The following is a 25,730-nucleotide window of genomic DNA, read 5'->3' as shown; positions in this document are numbered from 1 at the left end:
GTAACAAAGAATTTGAGATGCACCGATAGAAATGCGAATGTTAAGGTGCATCTCTAGAATTGTACGCGGATCGATAGGGGCGGGAGTTGGGGGTATTTTCAGAGGAGTTATTCTGAAACGTTCGATATTTGTATTGCTTAAATCTTCTGATTAATTTGTTTTTTTTTTACATAATGTTTTAAAATTATACATGGTTGTCTACATTCATTAGGTAGTTGAAATACTAATGACTCTGTACACAGTTTATTGTCCCATAAAAATACGTTATTTATTATGTTTCGTGACCCCGTTAAAAGTCAAGGCTGGTCATTGTAATTAAAGTTTTACGAATGTGTAAAAACAATGTCCTCATTTGACCACGAGAACACACTTTAACGCAAGCTTATACAGATTAATATTTTATTTTTTCCTATTTGAAGTCTGTTTTCTTTTTATAGTAATACGTTTTTATATTACGTGTACGCATTTATTCTTAATAGAACCTAATATTTTCGGGGTTTATAGCCGATTATAATTTTTCTGGGCATTAGCAAATATTCAGAAATTTCACGTTTCGGGACAACGGTAGACAATTTCATGGAATTAATGTGGCTCTTCTGATGTTGCTTATATCCACGGGCAGCGATGACCGCTTCCCATCGGACGGCTCCATTGCACGTTGTTTAAAAAAATATATTCCAAATCGGTTCAGTAATGACGGAGTTCTGAAGTAACAAACGTACTTACAAAAAAATAAAAAAGTTACCATCGAATTGATAACCTCCTCCTTTTTTGAAGTCGGTTAAAAATCCATGTTTGTAGGTATATATTTACTAGACACAGACAATCTAAAATATCTAAATACACAGTATCGTACTACAAGTCCATTTTCGGAGCCGTAAAATTATCTCAGCGCCTGCCAGACGTGAATTAGCGCCTACTATTTTATTCAGCCACGGACGCGATTGTCTAGCGATTTAAAATAGCCACCTAGTTCATTATTCTTATTGCTTGTGCCAGCTCGGACAAATTAAGGCGATGTGATGATGTCTCAGCCACCAATTTAATTAAATGTACTGTGTTTGGGGAGCCGATAACGGCCAGAGAAGTGGTCGGCCGGTAAGCTCTCGAAGCGACCTCGCAGTATCTACTTACTACAAAACTTGCAAAGTTTTAGTATTTCCTTTAGGCCCACTTGCACCATTTCACTATCCCGGTGTTAACCGGTTAACCCTGGAGTTAACATGGTTTCCAGTACAATTTGACACTTGGTTAACGGTTTAATCCCTTAACCCCGGGTTTGTGGGATGATGCAAGTGGGCCTTAGTCGAGCCGATTGCCGAAATAATACTTGACGCCACGGACGACTTTGTCGAGCGATTTAAAATAGCCACCTAGTTCATTATTCTCATTGCTTGTGCGAGCTCGGGCAAGGAAAGTTACGCTAGACCGGGCCGTGCCCGGGCCGGGGCGTCCGACATGTAATTTTCTATGACGGCTTATCGGTGACCACGTGGTGCTTTCCATAGAAGACGTAAATCCGGAAGCTCCGGCCCGGTCCCGGCCCGGTCTAGCGTGAGTCATCCTTACTAGGTACGCAATTGGAATATTGAACTAGAACCGGACTAGGAGAGCAGTAAGATACGGATTTGCAACGATTTAAATTATCGATGTTTATCGGCAGAACCTGTGTTTTGCAGAAAGATTAGTTGGATGGTTAAAACTACATATCTACTCGTATCTAGGTATATGCAGTTCATATTGATTGGCAGGCGCAGCATTCAAACTTACAAATCATTCCGACTTTGATGTCTTTTTGATATTTCGCGCAGTACATCTCGTATGGGGTCAGTGTCAATATGTTCCTAAATATTTATATTTATAGAGCGTTTTCATATTGTCCGATCCGATATCAGATGTGGGATACGAGTACAAATAAGCAAAGAATGCCTTTATTACATTTTTCTATACAATTTAATTTGAAAACGCTCTAACTAATGTACGCCTGTAAACGCTCATTCCTCGTTTACAATAACTTAAGCTTAGAAGGAAAGAGGACCGATCTAACAATGTGCCTGTAGGATGGGCATGGACCTGGTAAAATTGGTCGATCTTCCTCGATGCTTCCTCGTTACTTAATGCGCACTGCCGAGGAATGGAATTCCTTGCCGGCGTCTATATTTCCGAGCTCATATAACCCGGCAACCTTCAAATGAAGGGTGAACAGGCACCTTCTGGGCAGACTCGCTCCATCGTAGGCCACGTCTTCGCCTCGGCTAGTCTGTGGCCATGAGTAAGCCCATTTATAATATTAAAAAAAGTCGCCTGAGGAAAACCACCTCTTGACACGACGTAAAACGAAAAAAACAATACCGCAAGGAAAGACTCTGAGATCTCTTTTTTTCTATAAAATTATAAAAAAAATTCGCCAATATAAAAAAAAAGAAAATTAAAAAATAAGATAGAAAACGTTACGTTAAGATTGGACTAAAACGGTTAATACATACTTACATAACCTTAACCTTAATTTAACGGCCTGCGTACAGTAAACGTTTCTTTATGGCTTATGTCAGTTTAAGTTTCACAACGTGTCATACATAGAGTAACTTATATATACGTGTCATATCACATACATGACATTTATACACATCGTAAATAATTATAATCTTATGACCATAAATAGGTTTAGAAATAGCAGTAACAGCAAACATGTTCTTATAAACAGTACACTCAAAAGACAGATGAAGATGTCATAACGAAAATGTACTGCTATTTTTGAAAATATCAACAGTTACCTATCTGATAAAGATTGGAAAACTGAACCCACAACCTGTACGTATGATGTAAGATATTCAGGCGTTACGTAAAGTAGGGCAAAGCGATACTCTCTCAAATGTGGAGCAGTCCGACTAAGACAGTTCAAATAGGTCAAATAGGTAATATGCTAATATTTAAAAATAGTGTCGAATTTGCCGTTGAACTTCAAAATGGCGGAGTCGTCTCGAGAATATTATTTGTGGTTTGCTCAGTAATGTATAATTGATAGCTTATTATGCAGTAAACTAACGTGGAAATGTGGAGCTAATGAAGAGTTAGACCTGAAACGCGTTTGACTAAAGTATTTTAATTTTTCGTCACACTTGCGCAGTAAGCGCGCTATTTCAAGTGCAGCGGGAGCTATAGCTAAAGTCCATGTGACACCCACGGGGGTTATAACTTTTTTTCAATTATGCCACTGACTCATATGAACAAGTAGGTTCTAAGTAAATTACTTGTTAAAATTTAAGGTGGATAGTACGAATATATTATATTATAATTAAAATGTACGGTTCCCTACGATTTTATACAGGTTCACGATCCGCCTCTGGATAACTAAAATAATGATAATAAAGAAAAAGAAAACCTTTACCTATCTTTTTGTATATCCAGTATAAGTTTCCAATTCCACGTTTCAGAATTTGGTATGAAAATAACCAAAACCATTTTAAAACGTCTTTAAATATTTTATACTAAGAACAAAGTAATATACTCTCACACCTCCGCAAAAGGTCAAAGGCATTTGAAATGGGTATTTTTAGTAACAAGGCTGAAGGTTGTTTTAGGATGTTAAAGGCCTAAAGGTTTAAAACGTAAGTAGAACAGGACATAGGTCTAATGAATGTTTTTGTGAATTTTAAAGGTCTTCAGGTCTTTTGATGCGTATCGTTAGATGTATATATATTAAGATGTGTGTTTCATGATAATGTTTAAGAGTCAAACCCCGCGTTTTAACCGCTACACTGTTAAGTACATAGCATTTTTTTCGCATTTGTATCGTAATTTACCTACTAATTTACAAACTTATTACGACAGATAAATAGTTAAATATGAATAAGTGCTCTGTGAACAACGTTTTGCACAGAGCGCTAATTAAATCTGGCCATGCTTTGCAACGCGGTCAATCCCAAGACTCGGAATCAGTTACTTACTTGTCCCTTTATTCGCCATCGCCAGTTATTTATTTGTTACATTAAAGTAAAGCAGCGCCCTTGACTAGTATACCCTAAGACGACTTAAACAGCCAAATTCTAGTGATACCCAGTTAAATTCAACAAGAGCTCTTAATATTTTCTTACTTTTTACCCCAAGTACATATAGTCGTAGTTTTAACCTAGACTTCCCCTAGAAAACAAATGCTATCGAGCGAAGCTTCGTCGACTTTTACTTCAACTGATTGTCGTATCGAGCGAAGGGTCATCGACTTACATCAACTGATTGACCAAACCTCTTGTCTAAACTAAACCTTTCTTGACATTTTCTGTCTCTCTTTCCAGTACCCGGAGTAAAGGCGATGGCGATCCTCAACTGCCTGCTGGCCCGCCAGCTGTGCTTCGAGGACGCCTCGTGCTCCGCCATCCTTGAGATCATCCCGCGCGTCTGTGGCTCCGAACTTGGTGAGTTTCTAGAAGTTGTACAGCCACCACACGGGATTGTTACGCCATTTGACCGTTGTTCTGTAGAAAGCGACCAACTATTTTAATCAAAGTGACTTACACCATAACTCAGTGGGTTTGGTCGCTTTCTGCATTGATAAAAAAATTTAGTTGGTCCTTTTCTGCATAACTACGGTCATTTAGGGTCCTAGTTAAATTGGTTGTTCCATGCTAACGCTATGGAATGTCCAATTTAGCTAAAACCGTAAATGGCGTAACAATCACGGAGCGTAACTGTACCTTTAGGTTTATAGAAGTTGTTCCTGTGTGAAAGCGGTCTTCAACTGCATGCTTTTGACAATACTTTGTGCTCCGACATAAGCTGGACACACTCTTCGAAAGTCTCTCGCCGAGAGTCTCGGCAAAGAACGGACACAATCAGAGAAGCGCGAGATGATTTGTTTTAGTTACCTAGCAATAACACGTAAGGTATTAATCACTACATAGTATAAAACAAAGTGGCTTCCCGCTGTCTGTCTGTCCCTGTCTGTATGCTTAGATCTTTAAAACTACACAACGGATTTTGATGAGGTTTTTTTAATAGATAGAGTGATGTATATGTTTATGTATAATTTGTTAACCCGTGCGAAGCCGAGGCGGGTCGCTCGCACCTAAATAAATAAATATATTAATTAATATTATAGGACATTCTTACACAGAATTACTAAGTCCCCACAGTAAGCTCAAGAAGGATTGTGTTAATAAATTTCATTGAAATCGCGCACATATTAGATTTGGTCAGCGCAACGCAATTTGTTTTTATCGTGGCCATAGACTGGGCAGTACAATCCGTATAAAATTCCGCTACAATTTGTGGAGCCGGCCGTCTGTGCCGTCGTCTGATATTTTATTCCCGCCTCCCTCAGGACGGGGGAAGGTCAAAACACTCGGCGGGACCTCTTTTACACCGTAACCCACAGAACATATTAAAGAGGTTATAACGGCTATCGCGCGCAGTTAGTATCGGAACCGGTGTCGCCGCTCGTTCCTCTCCACATTTACTGACACTCGCGCAACGATAGTAAAAACTTGTGTGCGTGGTGAATGGATAGGCCTCCTTTAGACAGATTTGATGTCTGGCTTCTTAATCTGAAGGTTATTGTGGCGCAAAAGGCATATTTACTTCGTTTTTCGGCCAGCGCGGGCGTGTAGCATGTGAGCGTTTGCTCAAAACCGGCGGCGACACGTACCCTGCTCGCATAGCCATTCTAACTTGTTCTGTGCCGTAACCACAGGAAGATATAAAGAGGGTCTTTATGAGCTTGTCTGGTGAAAATAAAAATGTATCATAGTATACACAACTTTGGGAATAGATCAAATTATGTTATTAAATATTTTTGTTTTGTGTTTTTTAAGTAGTCACACTACTATATATAAATTATAAACTAAAATAGATGTCATATATTTAAGGGCAAGTGAAGTTCACCACTGGAGGGCTTCGTCACTTTTTGTTAAATATATGACATCTACTTCAGTTTATAATGTATCATAGTGTGTTTGAAATTCACAGAGAGGTAGTTATTCATTTATAATTAAGCAGAATATTATGTTTTTTCAGACTAACCTATCTATTTATGTCTACTCTCCCCGATGTTTGCATATAAAAGATCCATATGGCCAATGTGGCTAATTCCGTCATAGGGACTATTCCGTCCACGAGCTTTGATTTTAAATCGTAGGAAAAAACCATCTGCTTTTGATTGCTGGAACTAAATGCAATCGCTGCTTTGTCGATGAAATTATCTGGGGGCACGGTAGTGCCCCCGCCAAGACGAGAAAAGCGAAGCGCAAGGGCACTACCTACCTTTTCTCGAAGTGCTTCGTCGTTTTTTTGAACCCTCATAACTTGGGTTTGGATTATACCAGATAAACAAAATTCTCGGGATATGGTGTCAATAGTGGACTTATTAAACATAAAAAATTTCAATTGCATAGCTCTTATACTTAAGATTTTATTCATATCTAAAAAACCCCGATTTCGTCACTGACTCACTCACTCACTGTTGATCATCAAAACCTCTAGGGTACTTCCTGAAGTCCTAGGAAGCTGAAATTTGGTATGTAAGATAGTATTAGTACACAAACAACAAAAAAATTCAAAAACTTGAAATTTTTTGCCCCTAAGGGGAGGAAAAGGGGGGTGGAATTTTGTATGGGAAATCAATAACCGCTGAACCGATTTAGTTGAAATTTGGTATGTAGATAGTTTTTGTAATGGGGAATGGTATAGAATAGGTTTCAACCCCTAAATCACCCCGTAAGGGTGAAAAGGGGGTGGAAAAGGGCTGTAGGGTACGCAGGTGGAAGATGGATAAAAACTAGGTTTTTGAAATGAAAATATGAGAGAGTGCTCGCGTGTCGCGTGGTGAGCAGATAGGTAACGGTAAATTCGCCATATGTTTTTAGGTTAAGTATACACGCCAGCGCCCTCTGTGACTTTATTTTTAAATATTCACAATAAGTGTGTTAGACTCAACAGATGGAGTTAGTATGCACAAATAAACCTTATTAATTAAAATTATGACTAATACAATGACATAATGAGTAGCCAGGGATTTCTTGAAACTACATATAGTTTACATTGTAAAGAAGTCTTTGGATTTCTTAATACTAGAAATAAATTTAAGATTATACCTAAACTTACATTAGACATGAAATAAGGAACTATCGCCTACATCCCCGCCCCTTAGTGCTGATAAGCACTAGCCATCAACTGGGGACAGTAATGCGACGCGTGTGGCAGGTCTGCGCAATTGACCTAAGCGTGTGCGCACATCTACCACTCGAATGCGGCCGTCACGGCCAGCGTGCGCCGCGCTCACTACACCGTGTCGCCAGGAGCCGCGCTCTAAATTGGGATCGACCAGTACTACATAATCTCCTACTTTTAACGATCTAGATTCCCTAGTCCATTTTTGACGAGGTAAAAGCGTAGGTAAATATTCTTTTATCCACCTAGCCCAAAACATATCTGTAAGACGCTGAGCTACGCGCCACCTTTTGCGGAGGCAAAGGTCAGAGTCGTCGTACTTACCGATAGGAGCTCCAGTAGATGAACTGCCAATCAAAAAATGGTTAGGCGTCAACGCTTCGGGGTAACCGGGATCCGTCGACACGTGTGTGATAGGACGGCTGTTTACGAGAGCCTCCACTTCTGCCATCAACGTGGATAAGGTTTCAGGATGTGGTGCGCGCTCCTTCATGACGACCTTGAGCGCCGTCGTAACTGTACGGACCATGCGCTCCCATGCGCCGCCCATTTCAGGGGCTCCGGGAGGGATGAATCGCCATTCAATCCCTCGGACGGCTCCATCTTCGCGCAGTTTGTCTACATTCAGTTGCTGAAGACTCGTCTTCAGCTCGTTGTTGGCTCCCCGTAGATTTGTGCCATTATCTGAAAAGAGAACCAGCGGGGTGCCGCGGCGAGCAGACATACGTATGAGCGCCATAGTTGCAGAGTCCGTACTCAGTGATTCTGTGATCTCAATGTGAATGGCTCGCACAGTGAGACATGTAAAGAGCATGCCATATCTTTTCTGTCTTCCTCGACCAATGGTCGTCTCCATAGGGCCGAAAAAATCAACCCCTGTGTATGAAAAAGGCCTTCGACTGTACTGTAAGCGCGCGGCAGGTAAATCACCCATTCTCTGAGGCTGCGGTCGAGCGCGTCGGTAGCGGCAAAACAAACACTGCGCGGCGACGCTGCGTACAGTCGGACGCAGATTTACGATCCAATAAGACTGACGTAATTCGTTGACGACATGTTCATTCGCCACGTGCATGGCACGTCTGTGGTAGTATTCAACCAATAACCGAGTGGTTCTGTGTTTTCCATCCAAGATTGGTGGACGTGTAGTTGACAGTTCTACCCCTGCAGTTTGATCTATGCGGCCGCCAACACGAAGGATTCCATCGTCGTCTAAATATGGAGTCACTTTTAGTAGACGACTGTTTGACGGCAGTGGTTTACCCTGTGTTACACAGGCAATCTCGGCAGCAAAGGTATCACTTTGACACTTTTTTAATATATGTTTTTCTGCCCTCTTCATCATTGCAGAATCGAGCTGTATTGTGTCTTTATTCTTTTTATTCTTCTTTCTTCCTTGATTTAGTTTTCTTTCTTGACACTTCTGTCTACATTTTTTTATAAAATATAAAACTCTTGCAGCGGTGCGTACGAGTCGGATCCAGCTGGAGAAACGTCCTTCATCGGGTACAGGTGAGTGTATTTCAAGTGTACTAACCACATTAATACTTCTTTTTTCACAGGTAGCCTCCTCGACGATCTTCGCGTTCTTCAAGTCTTTTGGCCACTGATCTTCGGGTTGACGCAGGAATGCAGGACCTTGAAACCAGGCGTCACCGTAGTTCAGCGGAGGGCTATCCGTCTTGGTAGCAATATCAGCTATGTTCAAACGAGATGGCACGTAATGCCATTCATTGACATTAGTCAGCTCATCGATCTCCCCAAGCCTATGAGCAACGTAAGGCTTGTAGCTCCTGGGGTCACTTCTTACCCACTGTAAGACAGTACTGGAATCCGTCCAAAAATATCGCTTACTTGGCACCAGATTATTTTGCTCAGTGCCAACGGTCTTTGCCAGCCGTGTCCCAAGCAGACATCCCTGAAGTTCGAGTCTCGGGACCGAAATCGGACGTAAAGGACTTACGCGGCTTTTACTAGCAGCCAAACAAACGAGTACGAAACCATCAGCACGCGTAAAACGCCAATATATTACCGTGGCGTAGGCTTTAATTGATGCGTCACAAAAAATGTGCATCTGTATATCTAGTATCTTCTCGCAAGACGCAGACGTAGACGGTGAGTCATAGCACGGCGTCCAGGTGCCGGCGCGCAGGTACCAGCGCGGTATACGCAGCGACTCCAGCTGTTTCAACTCGTCGAGCCAAACCTTCCAACGAGTATGTTCTTCAGGCCGGATGTGGCACTTCCAGTCGACTCCGCTTCGATGTACGTCTTGAAATAAAATTTTAGCTTTTATAACAAATGGTGTGAGAAAACCATGTAAGTCATAAATTGACATAATAATGCTTAGCATTTTAGCCTTTGTAGGCGGAACGCTTCCATTTGAAATCTCGGACGAGATCTGCCCAGTCGACACTTTTACGCTAAAGGTGTCGTCGGCAGGATGCCACATTAAACCGAGAGCGCGCTCAGTCATATTCGTAGCTCCGTCCTTGAACTGAACAGCTGACTGAGCCAGCGCCGTGGCCGGTAACGCGTTCAAAACCGTTTTGCTGTTGCTAGATATAATTAAAATACGTGCATGTTAACCGAAGACTATTTATTGTGTGACAGTAAGACATGACAGCAATTCATATCAAAAACATATTTGGAACATCACAGTTCCTTATTTAAACAAACACTATAGATGGCGCTGCTGGATATCAAAAACTACACCCCCACTATATCTAAGCATAGCCATCAGCATCATCAGCATTAAAAAAACAGCTTCAAAAAGAACTAAACATACCTACTACTTAGGCACAAGTCCTAACTTCTCAAGAAATCTAAAGTGCTTGACAAACCCTAGACTCTTTGTTAATAAGTCAGCTGGCATCTCAGCTGTCGCTAAGTATTTTGCTTCTACCACACCTTTAGCAATTATATCCCTACTAAAATGGTAACGTATGTCAACGTGCTTCGACCTATTGTGAAACACAGGGTTGGCCAATAACTTCAGCGCACTTTGGTTGTCATTAAAAATTGTAATTAATGACATCTTACTTGTAATTTCATGGTACAATGACCTTAAGTACATAGCTTCTTTAATACATTCAGAAATACTAATATATTCCGATTCACAACTGCTCAAGGACACGCTATTCTGCTTCTTACTGCACCATGAAACTACACTGCCAGACAAAGTGAAACAAAACCCTGAATAGGACTTCCTATCAAGAACATTACTGCCCCAGTCAGCGTCAACAAACCCAGTAAGCTTTGAATCAGACTCACTACTATACCTGAGGCAATAGTGTTTTGTTTTCTTGAGATAACGCAAAACACGTTTGGCATGAGCCCAGTGTTCTCTACCATGACAGTTATTAAACTGGCTCAGATACCCTACGCTAAAAGCAATGTCAGGCCGCGTCAAAACCGCTAGGTACATGAGACTACCAATGAGTTGTTGATAAGGTAATTCAGTATCACAGGTCTCACCTTTATCTAAGTTCAATCTTTCCTCCATAGGAGTTTGAGCAGCGTTACAGTCTGTCATATTGAACTTATGCAACAACTTGTCAACATAATCCTCCTGATCTAAAGTTATTACATTATTTTCTTTATCAACACACACATTCATACCTAAACACTGTTTGACCTGACCAAGATCTTTCAATTTAAAATGTGAAGACAGTACCTGTTTCAAACTTTTGGTTTCCTCTTCATTATTAGAAAACACAAAGAAATCGTCGACATATAGAGCTACTATAGTCAAACCATTATCATTTTTCACATATAAGCAAGGTTCAAGTTTAGACCTAGTATAACCATACTCGGTTAAGCAATCATCTACCCTCCTGTACCACGCCCTTGAGGATTGTTTGAGACCATATATGGCTCGCTTCAACTTAAGCACCTGCCCTTTACCTTCAGATGAAGGAAAGCCTTCTGGCTTCTCCATATAAATATCCTCCTCAAGATAGCCGTTCAGGAAAGCAGTAGTCACGTCTAAATGAGAAATATCTAAATTCAATTTCACAGATAAAGCAAATAAAAGTCTGAGAGTTGTATGCCTTACCACTGGCGCGAAGGTTTCCTCATAGTCCACTCCGTACTTCTGAGTATAGCCCTTGGCTACTAACCTGGCTCGGAACCGCACATTGCCCTCACTATCGTACTTCTTCTTAAGTACCCACTTGCACTTTACGACGCTAGAGTCTTTTGGAACGCTGACAAGCTCCCAGGCCTGGTTGTCTTCAAAACTTTTCAACTCTTCTGCCATAGCTTGTCTCCATTGCTCTTTCTCTGGTCCGCGCAAAGCCTCTGATAGTGAAAGACCACTAGCATCATCCATCCTGCTAGCATCTGAACATAGATTTGAAATGCCATACCTTTCAGGCGCTTTTCTTTGTTCTGCTGTTCTCAGGACTGGTCCGATCCTCTCAGGAGTAGGAACATTATCTGGAGCTGAAACACTGTCAGTTGTGGTATCTGGATCTTCATACTCACTAAATGAGTCGGTCAAAGTTCTAGAAATGTCTGGATTGTCATCCCCCACTGAACTTTGACACCCAACTTCAGCTTTCTGTATTATTTGTGGTTGAACTTCAATTTCGCAATACTCCTCTGGTTTTTCAAAAACCTTAACATCCCTCGCTGTGAAAAAAGTTCTTTTTTCAGGATCAAAAAGTCGATATCCTTTGACCCCTTCTGGGTAACCCATTAGGATAGCGTCCTTAGACTTTTTCTGCCACTTTAACCTTTTCTCTTTGGGAATGTGGACCATAACAGTACTGCCGAAGATTCTTAGGTGACTCAGATCTGGCTTGGTCCCTGTCCACATTTCAAAAGGAGTTTTGTTGTTCAATCCCGAAGCGATTGTCCTGTTCCGTAGGTAAACTGCACAACTACATGCTTCTGCCCAGAATTCTGTGGGAAGCTCAGCATCAAATAATAAGCATCTAGCTTTCTCACACACCACGCGATTCTGGCGCTCGCACAACCCATTTTGTTCAGGCGTATAAGGGTTTGTCCTTTGGTGCAGTATTCCATTTACCTTCAGGAACTCGCTGAACTTCTTGCTTGCATTTACTGATGTCAATCTTGTCGCCAATACTGAAACCTTCAACTGCATCCTTCATTTTCGCCATGTATGAGCTATTAACATGGGCGAGACGACGATGCCAAGTCTCGGCAGACACTGCCATAGCAACGTTGGTCGTATTTCCTGGCATATTTAATTTGTAAACGCCGTTTGTCAAAGCAGCCGTAGCAACAAGCTGTCCACTTCTATTGTAAATCTTACAACCTTTTTTAGTGAAGTCTACTTTGTTACCTTTCTTTATCAGTTGGCTTACCGATAACAGGTTCGTAGTTAAACTCGGTACACATAAAACATCTTCAACAGTTATGTCGAATTCACTGTCGGGAGTCACAGTCGCAATCTGTACGTTTCCGGAGCACAACACTGACATACATGCCTTATTTGCTGCAACTATCTCGCGAGTAGCCGGCTCGTACGATGCATTCATAACCCAACTTTCATTCGCCGTAAAATGAGTGCTAGCGCCGCTGTCAATGTAATAATCGTTTTTCTTAAAGTCGGCACTTAAAAACACGGCACTGAATGCATTAGACTGTTTACGTGTACTATTTTTTTCGTTATTTGGGCACTGATTTCGATAATGCCCCGGCTCCTTGCACCTGAAGCATTTGACACTGACATTTCTGACTTTTGTCATTTCGCCGCCATCCTGTTTACCACAGACAATCTTTGTTTTATTCTTCTTGTTATGTTGGTAACTTGACGTACTCGCGAACGCACTCTCCGTCTCGTTCCCATTCCTTGTCAAATTTGAATTTTTCTCTTCCATGTCTAAAAGTTTCGTTTTGATGGCGTCTGTCGTGATAGAAATGCCGGAATGCTCTATTGCCATGATCATCGGGGAATATTTCTCAGGCAAACCTGCTAATAATAGCGAGCCAATCCATTCATCGCTAATTGCAAAACCCGTACCACTTAATTTTTGACCATTTTCCACCATTTTCGTTACGTATTCTGTCATCGAAGTCGAATTTTCGAGTCTTATGGAAATTAAATTTCGTAACAACGTAATTTTTCTGGCGAAACCGGAGTCATCAAATAAGCTTTTGAGTTTAGTCCACAATTCAAACGTAGTTTTGACGCCTTTTACATGGACATACAAGGAAGGGTCGATAGTCAAAATCAATTTCGCACGGGCTTTTTCGTCATCTGCAACTTCTGTACCCGTAGCTTCTGGCTTACGCGCAATAAACTTTTGCGTGCCCTCTAGGATAAGAAAATTCTCTGCAGCGAAAACCCATTCACAATAGTTTTCTCGACCACGTAACTTGGGCACATTCGTCACATAGTTTGGTGACGACATCTTCGGATTTCTGTCACAGATCGCACTCACAATATATCACACACGATACACTATAAACTAGCAGTCTAATACTGGACTAACCCCCCGTATTTATCAATTTTAAACGCCCATGACCTATAATTAAAATACGTGCATGTTAACCGAAGACTATTTATTGTGTGACAGTAAGACATGACAGCAATTCATATCAAAAACATATTTGGAACATCACAGTTCCTTATTTAAACAAACACTATAGATGGCGCTGCTGGATATCAAAAACTACACTAGACCAACCACGTATCTCGAAGCCGCCCATGCTATGTATGTACGTAATATCTTTAATTAATTGAATAGCATTTTCCTCACTATCTGTGGAATAATAACAATCGTCCATATAATGCGAGTTTATAATCACTTGAACAGCTTCGGGATACTGGTCTTCGTATTTAAGCGCATTTTTATTTTTTATATGTTGCGCGATAAAGGGCGCGCAATTTGCACCGAAAATAAGGCTTTGCATTACATATGTTTTGATCGGATCACTGGCTGACGCTTGCCATAGAAATCGAAATACATGTTGATCTTCGGGACGAATTTTAATACGTAAAAACATGTCCTTAATATCACCAATAATGATGAACTCCTTCTCGCGTAATCTCAACATTATACTTAAAAGCGAGTTATATAAATCAGGCCCGGTCAATAGATAATCATTCAAACACATGTTATTCCTAGCGCGTGCGCTTGAATCAAAAACCAATCTTAATTTACCGGGTTTGTTTACGTTTTGTACGCCAAAATGTGAAATGTACCATACGTGATTAACTGAGAGTTCGTTTTCCTGTAACTCACGCGCATACCCCTCGGATAATAACTTATTTATTTCCTGAGCATACCTATTAGCGTAAACAGGATCATATTCAAATTTACGTAACAAAGATTGCATGCGAGATAATGCATAGTTATAAGTATCGGGCATAGTAAACTTATCCTGTTTAAATGGCAAACCTACTTCCCATCGGTTATCAACATTGATATAGAATAAAGAACTGGATACCCAATCAGCCGCAAAAAATGGCCCCACAAAAGTAACGTTGAAACAGATCACGCGTTACTTTTTCGTTTAGTCTTGTTTGAAACGCTCAAATGTGAAGTTGTCAACAATTACGAAATGTGCCGTTAAAATATGTAAAAATAACAATGATAAAACAAGGAAAAAGGATGGAATGTATTTCTTTCGGTTAGTTCTTTGGATAGCATTACATAATTTATGTAATCTGGTGGTAATTGTACGGTCCACATACCGCACATTGCCATCTCAGCGAAATTACTTACAATTGCGTAAAGCAATATAATACGAGTCAGTACACGTTCAGCATTAGAACCTATCACGCGTGTCCTCATTTGCACTATCATTCATAATGTCGCGCTTTTATAGTTAGTTATCGATAAAGTGTTTAATTTCGGCTATATTGTGAGTTATCATTATGTCAAGCAACCAACAGAATACAATTGGTGTATGTGACACTAGCAGCCCATACAGTAATTTTATGGTTTTGAATAAATTAATTTGTTAGTACCAAAGAAGGGATGTCAAGGAACAAAAATCTAATGAGTCGATGTGAGGTCAATATTTATTTTTATTTTTATATGGAATTCGTAAGGAATAATATTATGTTTAAATTCAAGATTTCCAAGAAAACCTATGCGACGTGCAAAGTGGACTGCTATTTAATTATAGCAAGAGATAGGGCTGATGCAGTTTTAAACAAAGCAAAACGGCACTTGTGTGATCGGCCCATTTCCCTGTTTCCGACAACCAATAAGGGCTTATATCGACTAACTGTAAATGCTAAACCTGTCTGAACACAGTGACAACCACAGGATTTTTTTGGGTTATTTCCACCAACTCGCTTTGGTGGTAAGGTAACTAGTGGGAATTATTTTTCCAGTGTAGTTACCAGTGGTAAAAGGTGGGAAAAAAATCCTAGTAGTTACCACTGATATCAACTTGGTGGTAACTAGTGGGAACAACCCGATTTTTTTTATAAAGTATGGACTTTATAAAAAAAAATCCAATCAGTACCTAAATGTCCCCGTGCACCCGTGCGATGAGTAAATGTAGATCTAAAATACACAGTTATTTTATTTAATAAGTTGAATTTATTTCAAGGAAATTAGTATTTAAAGACGTATACTTACTTATTAAAAATTTAATTGGTTTGAATTTGAACCACGAATTAATTTTATTTAAACTCCCGATTAAATTAAATTTGTTTTATTTATTACTTCAATTGGTTTTTCTGTACAGTAATTAATACCTATTCAAGTGTACCAAAGTGACTCCATTCGTTCATTATTCTCGTTTGACGTTGCTTGACGTAAATACGTTACGTTTAGTGCCATCGGACTAAATTTTTTAACAGTGTTGGTACTTATGTATGCAAATTTGACACTTAATACTTACGACATTAAGCTCTTTTCTGTACGAAACATTTATCTTCACTCAAAATTTACGTAAGCGTTTTTATCATCAATGCAAATGGTGCGAAACGTCATTGGGATCCACATTTCTTGACGTTTTTGTTCTGCTTTGTGTGTCTATTTCTTTTATTAAGTCAGTGGTTATCAATCAAACGTGCAGTTTCGTCTAAAATCTGAATAGCACGCTGATGTGCCTTATTCTCGCGACATAAGGTCGAAACTCCTATGGAGTCTAGGCAATACGACTGCTTAATTAGGTCATTAAGTGCACTGGTATCAAGATTAGTAGTACTGTCGATCCCATCATAAGAGTGAGCGAGATGGCAAACACTGTGACTTACCTGAGACGCGGAGGAGTGAGCGCGACTGCAGTAGCCGTGGATGCACCATCCCAGCCGACAGCGGGTTCCATATGGAGCATTTCTGCCACCATGAATGATCTCGAGCGGTGCTATTAGATAATAGTTATCTTCACCTATAAGCAAGCGAGGCACAACACGTTTTTTACAAACAATATTTTTTATTCCAGCTAACTTGTTGCACGAAATTTGATTAACGGCGGATAAATTTTGCGGTGGTATATTTAATTTCGAACTTTTACGCAAACTTATATCGTAAAAGGTATTGTCCAGTTCACATATTTTGGCGCGAACTTTAGGCGCGTCAGATTGATACACTTCAATCCCGAACGCGTCCACGAATCTTATCGCACTAGGACGCTCACTTTGTAGACCAAGTTCATCGGCTAGACTAGAGTCCAACATCGAAACGGCAGCGCAATCGTCAAGTAACGCATAAGTCTGTATTTCACCACGGGGTCCATACAATTTCACTGGGACTACTTTTAATAACACGTTCTCGTTCGAGTCGGCCGTCACATCGTTAGGCGTCGCGACGTGACGTGAGCGATCGTAGCATCGGCGGCGTCACTGGCAGCGCGGCGCGGTTGAGCAAGCGGCGGGTCCGGCGGGAGCGGCGTGCTCGGTTGCTCGTTGCTCACGGGAGTCGCGGAGTCCGATGATAATGTACTCGTAGATGTAGCTTGTTTCCAATGAAGTAAGCGGTGATGTTTTAGTCCGCATTCCTCTATGTCGCAGTCAGGTGCATCACAGGTGTCTATATCGTGGCGTGCGGTTAAACATTTGAAGCACAATCTTTGTGTTTTAACAAATTTCCATTTATCTCTGCGCATCGCACGTTTAAATACGCGACAGTCTGGTAGTGAATGTACGCCTTTCTTACAAAATGAGCACGAAATATGATTAGTTCGTGTACTGGTACTGGTAGCAAGTACGTGGTGCGTATAACGACTTTTATCATCGTTTTTGTCGCGTTTAAAATGGGGCTCGGTCGGTGCTGGCTTTTTCACTTCTCGCGGCTGCACAGCTCCGGTGACCAGGGTCATGTTGGCTTCTTTCTTCAGAAATTGTGCCAGCAATTCTAGTTTGGATTCTCCTGCTAGAATCTTCTCGTAAGCGTATTCAGTCCACTTTCCCAAAAGTGTGCTCGGTAATTTGCTTGTAATAGCGGACGCGAGGTCAGGATTGCGTAAATGATCACTTTGTTTTAATGCACGTATAGTTGCAACGCAGTTGTTTACTTTTGTGGCGAAGTTAACTAAATCTTGCTGATAATGCGTAGGTAACGGGTGCAACTTACGTAATTGTGCAGTTATATTGCAAATAATAGTTTCTGCTCGTCCGTATTTAAGTTCGAGAGCATCCATGATATCCTTGGACGAGGTGTTGCCAATCAGTAGGTCGGTGACAGCTTCTTTGGCTTCGCCTCGCAGTGCTCGTCGAAGTCTGGACAGAGTCTCGTATTCTGAGTATTTGCACGACGATAATGATTCATCGTAGGCATTTTTAAAATGCAGCCATTCTAGACTGTCTCCGCTAAATATAGGTAGGTCGCGCGGAGTGGCGGTAAACGGCTGAGTAGACGTTCCTCGCGATGCGACGATGATTGGCCCATCATGTTCTTTAGGGCATTCGCCAACTCCATGATGCTGCTAGCGGTGTCCACATGCTGTGCTGGTGCTGCACGATCGGAAACTTGCGCGACCGGCTCGGGGGGCACAGGTGGGCGGTGCTCGGCGGCATACTGTTGCTGGGTCAACCAGTCCGACACTCGATCTTGGTTCACTTCACTTAAACTAGCGACGTCAAACTTTTCTTGATCTTCGGCCTCGGCGGCGGCAATTTCAGCTTCTAGGCGTTTGTCGATCAACTCCATCTGGATTCGAGCCTTTTCCTCTGCCGCTTGCAACTCCAGCTGTTTACGCCTTGCTATGGAGGATGCTGTAGATCTTCTACTGCTTGCAACAGAGGGTGCAGAGGTCTTGACTTCCTTTTTGGAGTTAGAAGTTCCAGGTAACACGTCGGCTGTAGGCGGCGGTACCGAGTTCTCGGTGGCGTTAAAAACATTAATTGGCACTGTTCACATGAGATCCGGTTTGAAGACCAGCTTATTGTAGGGTACGCAGGTGGAAGATGGATAAAAACTAGGTTTTTGAAGTGAAAATATGAGAGAGTGCTCGCGTGTCGCGTGGTGAGCAGATAGGTAACGGTAAATTCGCCATATGTTTTTAGGTTAAGTATACACGCCAGCGCCCTCTGTGACTTTATTTTTAAATATTCACAATAAGTGTGTTAGACTCAACAGATGGAGTTAGTATGCACAAATAAACCTTATTAATTAAAATTATGACTAATACAATGACATAATGAGTAGCCAGGGATTTCTTGAAACTACATATAGTTTACATTGTAAAGAAGTCTTTGGATTTCTTAATACTAGAAATAAATTTAAGATTATACCTAAACTTACATTAGACATGAAATAAGGAACTATCGCCTACAAGGGCGTTAGAGGAAAAAGAGGGTTGAAGTTTGTATGGGGAATCAGTAAAAAGCAGATTGTATAAAAGATGCCCCGAGGTACGTATTTCAGGATTTTTAATAGTACCTTAAATCACACGCGCAACCCTTTAAATTAGGGGATGGAAGCAACTTACAAAAAGAAGTGAAATCCCACCAAAAACATTTTCATGTAAAATGTTGCCAAGACGAAACCATAAGGCTCGCACTGACAAAAAGTTATCAGATCTCTTGTAGAGCCAAGCTTCTAACTCTACAAGCCCTAACTTCACAATCTCTACACCTCAGTCAAAATATGTGGCTTGGCCGTTTCGTTACTCCAAGAACTATTGTATTATAAAAAATAATGAATACCTAGTGAATACATTTTTCACCTTACGTCCATGTGACAGTAGCGAAACGGTCAAGCCACATATTTTGACTGAGGTGTAGAGATTGTGAAGTTAGGGCTTGTAGAGTTAGAAGCTTGGCTCTACAAGAGATCTGATAACTTTTTGTCAGTGCGAGCCTTATGGTTTCGTCTTGGCAACATTTTACATGAAAATGTTTTTGGTGGGATCAATTTTGTTCGTTGTTCGAGAAAAACGCTAGTAGACGGAATTAGCCACATTGACCTTAACTCAGGAAATAAAATATCAGATAAACACACAAATAATTGCCTCCTACCACAGAATAAGTAATAGTATTATCATACAGAACGGTCACGCACCGCCCCGCCCCGACTCGCATTAATTACCTCGCCCCGCGACTGGCCGCGACATGAATCTGGCGGACTTGTGCTCTCAGTACAGCGACTTACCCACACATACACAATGACGCGTGTACAGACGTGCCGCGCACACATATAAACGCAAATGATTTTTGATGTATGGCGTGTCCGCCCTGTGCTCCTGTGCTTCGCAGGCAGGGTATCGACTAGGCTAGGAGGCCTTTGAATAAAAATTGTTCGTTTCGGTGTAACAGCCGGCCGAGTGCACTTACCGGCCTCTTAAGTGCAGCCTTCAGCACATAATCTGACAATGGAATGGCGCAACATAACATTACTATTAGGCATTATAAGATCAAGCATACAGTTCACTGAGAACATATTGTTATTAATAGAATGTTTTAAAATATAGTTTTTAGGGTTCCGTACCCAAAGGGTAAAAACGGGACCCTCTATTACTAAGACTCCGCTGTCCGTCCGTCCGTCCGTCCGTCCGTCTGTCACCAGGCTGTATCTCACAAACCGTGATAGCTAGACAGTTGAAATTTTCACAGATGATGTATTCCTGTTGCCGCTATAACAACAAATACTAAAAACAGAATAAAGTAAAGATTTAAGTGGGGCTCCCATACAACAAACGTGATTTTTAACCGAAGTTAAGCAACGTCGGGCGGGGTCAGTACTTGGATGGGTGACCGTTTTTTGCTTGTTTTGCTCTATTTTTTGTTGATGGTGCGGAACCCTCCGTGTGCGAGTCCGACTCGCACTTGGCCGGTTTTTTTAACACATTCACTCACTGCCAGCGACCCGCTAGGCGGGCTTTCAGTTTATAGGGGCTTTTTGGTACATACAGTTTTCCCCGTGTTATCGACTGCGCTCGTAACTCCCCCTGGCACTGAATGTGTTAACAACACATTCACTGCCAACGTTTTCGTAGCACTACGCTCGTATATGATCCCAGCGTTTACTCGCGTTGTAGAGGAAAGCGACTACGAAAAGGGAAAACTGGCTCTGGCTCTCCTGGCTCTCAATAGGTATGTTAAAATGGAACACTTAATTTCGTAGCTTTTATTTGTTAAATGGTATATTTACGAAAACAGAGATGCTTAGAAAAGTACAGTCAACGATAAAACCTTGTGACCAACCCTAACCCCAAAAAAAAACCCTACCATAGAAAATGGACCAGCCAAAATAATATATAATGTTTTTTAAAAAGATTTAAAACAGCCAATTTTTGTTTCGTGATTTTGGGGTTGGGTCCATAGTAAAAGTTGCTCAGTATACCTAATCTGAAAACCTCCCTGGCAACGGTAATGTAGTTATTTTTTAGCGACCCTGTAAGCATATATGTATAAGTATATATATATACAGAGTCATTTTTGGACCGTTAGCCATATTGTGCGAGGTGATTTGGTAGATCATACTGAACAACTTTTTGTATGACCAACCCCGAAATCCCAAAAAAAAATTGGCCTTCCCATAGAAAACGTCGACATCCACTCGACCAAAATGTATGAAACGGCCAAAAAAATTTTGTGATTTCAGAGTTGGTCCCATAGAAAAAGTTGTTCAGTATAGCCTACCTAATCACCTCGCACAATATGGTTAACGGTCCAAAAATGACCCTGTATTGTATGTTCGTGGTTAGGCATCGGTGTGACCGTCGGCCAAGGATGTCGCGGTTAGATCCTCACACTCATGCATAATGTGCGGCAACAAAAGAAACTAATATGGCCGCCACGCTCGTTAGCTGCGAACTTCGCATATTCCGAACAATGAGCCGCGCGAACTTTCCAAACGTTCCAAAAAAGTCATCAATTTCGAATTCTGCACTCCCTGAAACCTATAAAACGACATCCATGACGACTTTTACGACAAAGTGTACGGCCGCCATGTTTGATTCCAAAACAGTCATCATTTTCGAATTCTGCACTCCCTGAAACCTATAAAACGACATCCATGACGACTTTTACGACAAAGTGCACCGCCGCCATGTATATACCTATATATATATATATATCGCATCGGTGTGACCGCCGGCCAAGGTTGTTGCGGTTAGATCCTCACACTCATGCATAATGTGGGGTAACAAAAGAAACTATGGCCGCCACGCTCGTTAGCTGCGAACTTCGCATACTCCGAACAATGAGCCGCGCGAACTTCGCAAGTATGTTAATATCTTATTGGTGGGCTGAACTCACAGACAAGACATCCTCCAGACTGAGCATAGTAGCGCTACCCCCTCTGCCACAAATATACGGTAGTTTTACTCCATTTTCGAGTCAAAGTGTCCTTGTGTGACGTCCGTAACGGACCAATCGCGCCACGGGACTCGCTCACCTCGTCCCCCGCACCCCAGTATTTTTGGCAGCATCAGTTTCATGAATTAATTGCTCTAAACTCCGTCTAGAGGATTCCTAGTCTATGGCTGCGAACTTCGCATATTCCGAACAATGAGACGCGCGAACTTCGCGACTTTGTTAATATCTTATTGGTGGGCTGAATTAAACTGGGGGCCCGATTCGGATTTTGAACTAGACATCTATTAGATGTCTATTGTAATGTAGGATCCTATATAAGTGGTATACGCGTGCGTCCGTGAGGGCCAAAACATATATAGGCAATGCGACACTATGATTGGTCGAATTTATTTGTTGCCCACCATAATCCATACTAATTTATGGTGGGGAATAAAAAAAATGTGAAACTGTAACAAGGACAAACAATAATAGCGCTTTCGCTGCTACTCCTACTGAAAGATACATAAGACTGTCCGACCGTTCTGTCATTGCAGTTACCCCCACCACTCATGCCCAATCCAGTTTAATACTAGATTCATGTTATTAGACATCACCAAGATACGATAACGATATGTTTAAGATCTAAACTGTCAAATTTGACATTTCCGCGATTCTGGAGATACTCTTGAACGATTTCCGCAAGATATTATTACGATATTTTAACGTAAAAGTGACATTTGTTGCCTGAATTGAGCTGCAAAAGAGAACTAGTTGAAATCTAAACTACAACGTATCTAGTACATATATCGTATCGTTCTCTAGTCTAGAACGGATCTTGTTTTCCGAATACCGCGGTAGGTGGGAAGTTTTAATGCGTGGGGATTTAAATGTTAGGGCGGATACTTAATAGGTATAGGTAATGTAAATTAGAGGCACTTTAGAGATCGTTTCTAATAGTAGTAGTAAAACACTTTATTGTACAAAAATAAACATAATAAAAGAAAAAACCAATATGTTAGGGAAAGGTATATGTAGTTATCATTGCAATGTTATCGAAATAGGTTAGCGGGTATATCATAGACAACATTTATTTAACCGTAGGTAATTTAGTTGAAAAAAAGCGGCCAAGTGCGAGCCGGACTCGCGCACGGAGGGTTCCGCACCATCAACAAAAAATAGAGCAACAAAATCGTGTTTGTTGTATGGGAGCCCCCTTAAATGTTTATTTTATTTTATTTTTAGTATTTGTTGTTATAGCGGCAACAGAGATACATCATTTGTGAAAATTTCAACGGTCTAGCTATCGCGGTTCATGAGATACAGCCTGGTAACAGACGGACGGACGGACGGACAGCGAAGTCTTAGTAATAGGGTCCCGTTTTTTACCCTTTGGGTATGGAACCCTAAAAAACACATCATTTGTACCCATCGTTTCTGATCTGGCTGACCAATTTGTGTTAGTAACAGACAATAAAACTATACTCATCCCTTTTTTAGGGTTATAATACGTACATAAGAAAAAGGCAGTATGATTATCTCCGATACAGTATGAGTATGAATCGCTAAACCATGCAGGCAGCTAAACTGCGGTGCCCGCTCGCTGCCTCTATCATATCCGCTACCGCTACTGCTACCGCTACCGCTTACCTGTATGTAACTAACATGTAATGGAATCTAAGATAACTAATTTAACCATCTTCCAAGGATCGTAGCGTCATGAAAATTGGCAGCTGTATGTAGTTCTGATTGTCATCAGTCGACGTCCAGTTCGACAGTACCATATTAATGTATTGTCATACATTAATATGGTACTGTCGAACTGGACGTCGACTGTCGAAATGATGGAGACAGGAGGTGGCCATAGGAACTCTGTGATGAAGCAAAGCAACCTAATTGTGTTAGGGGTTTTTAGAATTGTCTCGATGAGTATTAGTTGTCTGTCGTGAGAAAAGTACAGTCAGCGATAAAAGCTTGTACCAAAAATTAAATTTTTGCCAAAAACTTATTATAAGTCTCGGCTATTATTACTTGTTCGGAATCTTCGCAACTTTGTGAAATATGTATTCCTTTTTCTGAAATAGTGATTTGAAAATATTTCACTTTGATAATGGATGAGCCTAAGAGAACTCGAAGTTTTGAAAGTTGTCAAAGATATTAGATTTATTTTGTGTACCTAGTTTCGGAAGATTATTAAATTATATCAATTCAGAAGTTAGACGTTTAGTGACGTCGTATTATCCATTTAATATCTTATTATTTATTACCTATCCTAAAATTATAATATTTTTTACACAAAAACTAAAAATAAGAAAATGATTTCTAAATATGAGCAAAATTATGCTTTTTTGATTATTAAAACACACAAACAATTGAAATTTTAAAAACATGATATCCGTGGTCCCGTGTTTATTAATTCATGCCGAGCTCAACACATCCGTCTCGCTCACGCTTACGCTCAGTGAGAGAGAGAGGAAGACGAACCTACTAGGCCTTAACACATTTTCCTTTTACATTTTTTCTTTATTTTAATTCGTTTAATACTTTGCCCGCGTACATACTTACTTTTGCATGCTATTTTTACACAAAAAAAAAATCATATTTCTACAAAACTTACCCATTTCATACACCACACTCCAAGAAGACAATAGGTCCTCTGTAGGTCGCCTTACTCTATACAACCTCTGTACCTTCATCCAAAAAGTCATATATTACTTAGGAATCCATGTCGGTCACGACCCTTAGTAGCTAACGGGTCATCCGTCATCTTTATCTAAAAAGACGTATATAATTTGAGAACCGTTATAAGTTACGATCTTTTGGAGTTGAATCTTACCTACATTCCGTATCTTTACTCAAAATGACATATATGACTAGAGAATACGTAGCCGTTAGGATGTTTTGGAGTTGAGAGTGTACGTATGTGAGCCTAACAATGGATCGAGGTCAGTGGATGTGGAGCAAGTGGTTAGGGAATCGATTGTGATAGTGAGTTCGAGGTCGCGGGTTCGCATCCTGGTTTGAACGGGTTGTTTTTAGGGTTCCGTACCCAAACGGTAAAAACGGGACCCTATTACTAAGACTCCGCTGTCCGTCCGTCCGTCCGTCCGTCCGTCCGTCTGTCACCAGGCTGTATCTCACGAACCGTGATAGCTAGACAGTAGAAATATTCACAGATGATGTATTTCTGTTGCCGCTATAACAACAAATACTAAAAACAGAATAAAATAAAGATTTAAGTGGGGCTCCCATACAACAAACGTGATTTTTGACCGAAGTTAAGCAACGTCGGGCGGGGTCAGTACTTGGATGGGTGACCGTTTTTTTGCTTGTTTTGCTCTATTTTTTGTTGATGGTGCGGAACCCTCCGTGCGCGAGTCCGACTAGCACTTGGCCGGTTTTTTTATAATAGGCCACCAAACGAAGGAATTACAGCGGAAATAATAGGTACATGTGTTAGCCAATTTTAGCATGGGTGTAGGTAATGGTGTAAGTTTAAGAGTTATTTACGAAAAACTATAAAAAGGGACCTTAAAGTCCAGAGTGCTACAGACAAGACGTGTCGCTACGAAACGCTGCTACGGGCTACTATATATATGCTACGGCTACGACATAACGACGTAGGTACTGTTGCTTGTGGCCGATTTGTACTTACAAATTACTGTCAATATCATCTCATTTTGACATCATTCGCCCTTGCACTCACCAGTATGTACAAATTGGTGAAAGCGAAATGTGCTGTGAGTTTTAGCATGTCAATAACAAATGAACAAGAGTTTTTTTAAAGTCGAATCCAGAGCTCCTTAGTGTAAGGCCTGAGTGGACGCTAGAGTTGGGCGTGCAGCGGGGCGGGGCATGCCGCGTGCATGTTAAACAAATGCAAACGTAGGTATGTAAC

The 25,730-nt window shown here is 41.0% G+C and overlaps 1 protein-coding gene across 2 annotated transcripts in view; it reads left to right on the top strand.

Annotated features, from left to right (window-relative positions):
• The window catches only part of LOC134658299 (GDNF family receptor alpha-4), a 321,487-nt gene that overhangs the window by 209,261 nt on the left and 86,496 nt on the right, over positions 1 to 25,730 (top strand). For both annotated transcript variants that reach the window (XM_063513925.1, XM_063513924.1), the window contains exon 3: positions 4,293 to 4,412. In XM_063513925.1, the coding sequence (XP_063369995.1) occupies positions 4,293 to 4,412 (120 nt within the window). The remainder of the gene's footprint in view (positions 1 to 4,292; positions 4,413 to 25,730) is intronic.

This window comes from Cydia amplana, chromosome 22, assembly GCF_948474715.1.
Source record: "Cydia amplana chromosome 22, ilCydAmpl1.1, whole genome shotgun sequence".
In the NCBI taxonomy this organism is placed as follows: domain Eukaryota; kingdom Metazoa; phylum Arthropoda; class Insecta; order Lepidoptera; family Tortricidae; genus Cydia; species Cydia amplana.
Note: the sequence above shows the minus strand (reverse complement) of the source record. Positions and strands in the feature narration are given on the sequence as shown.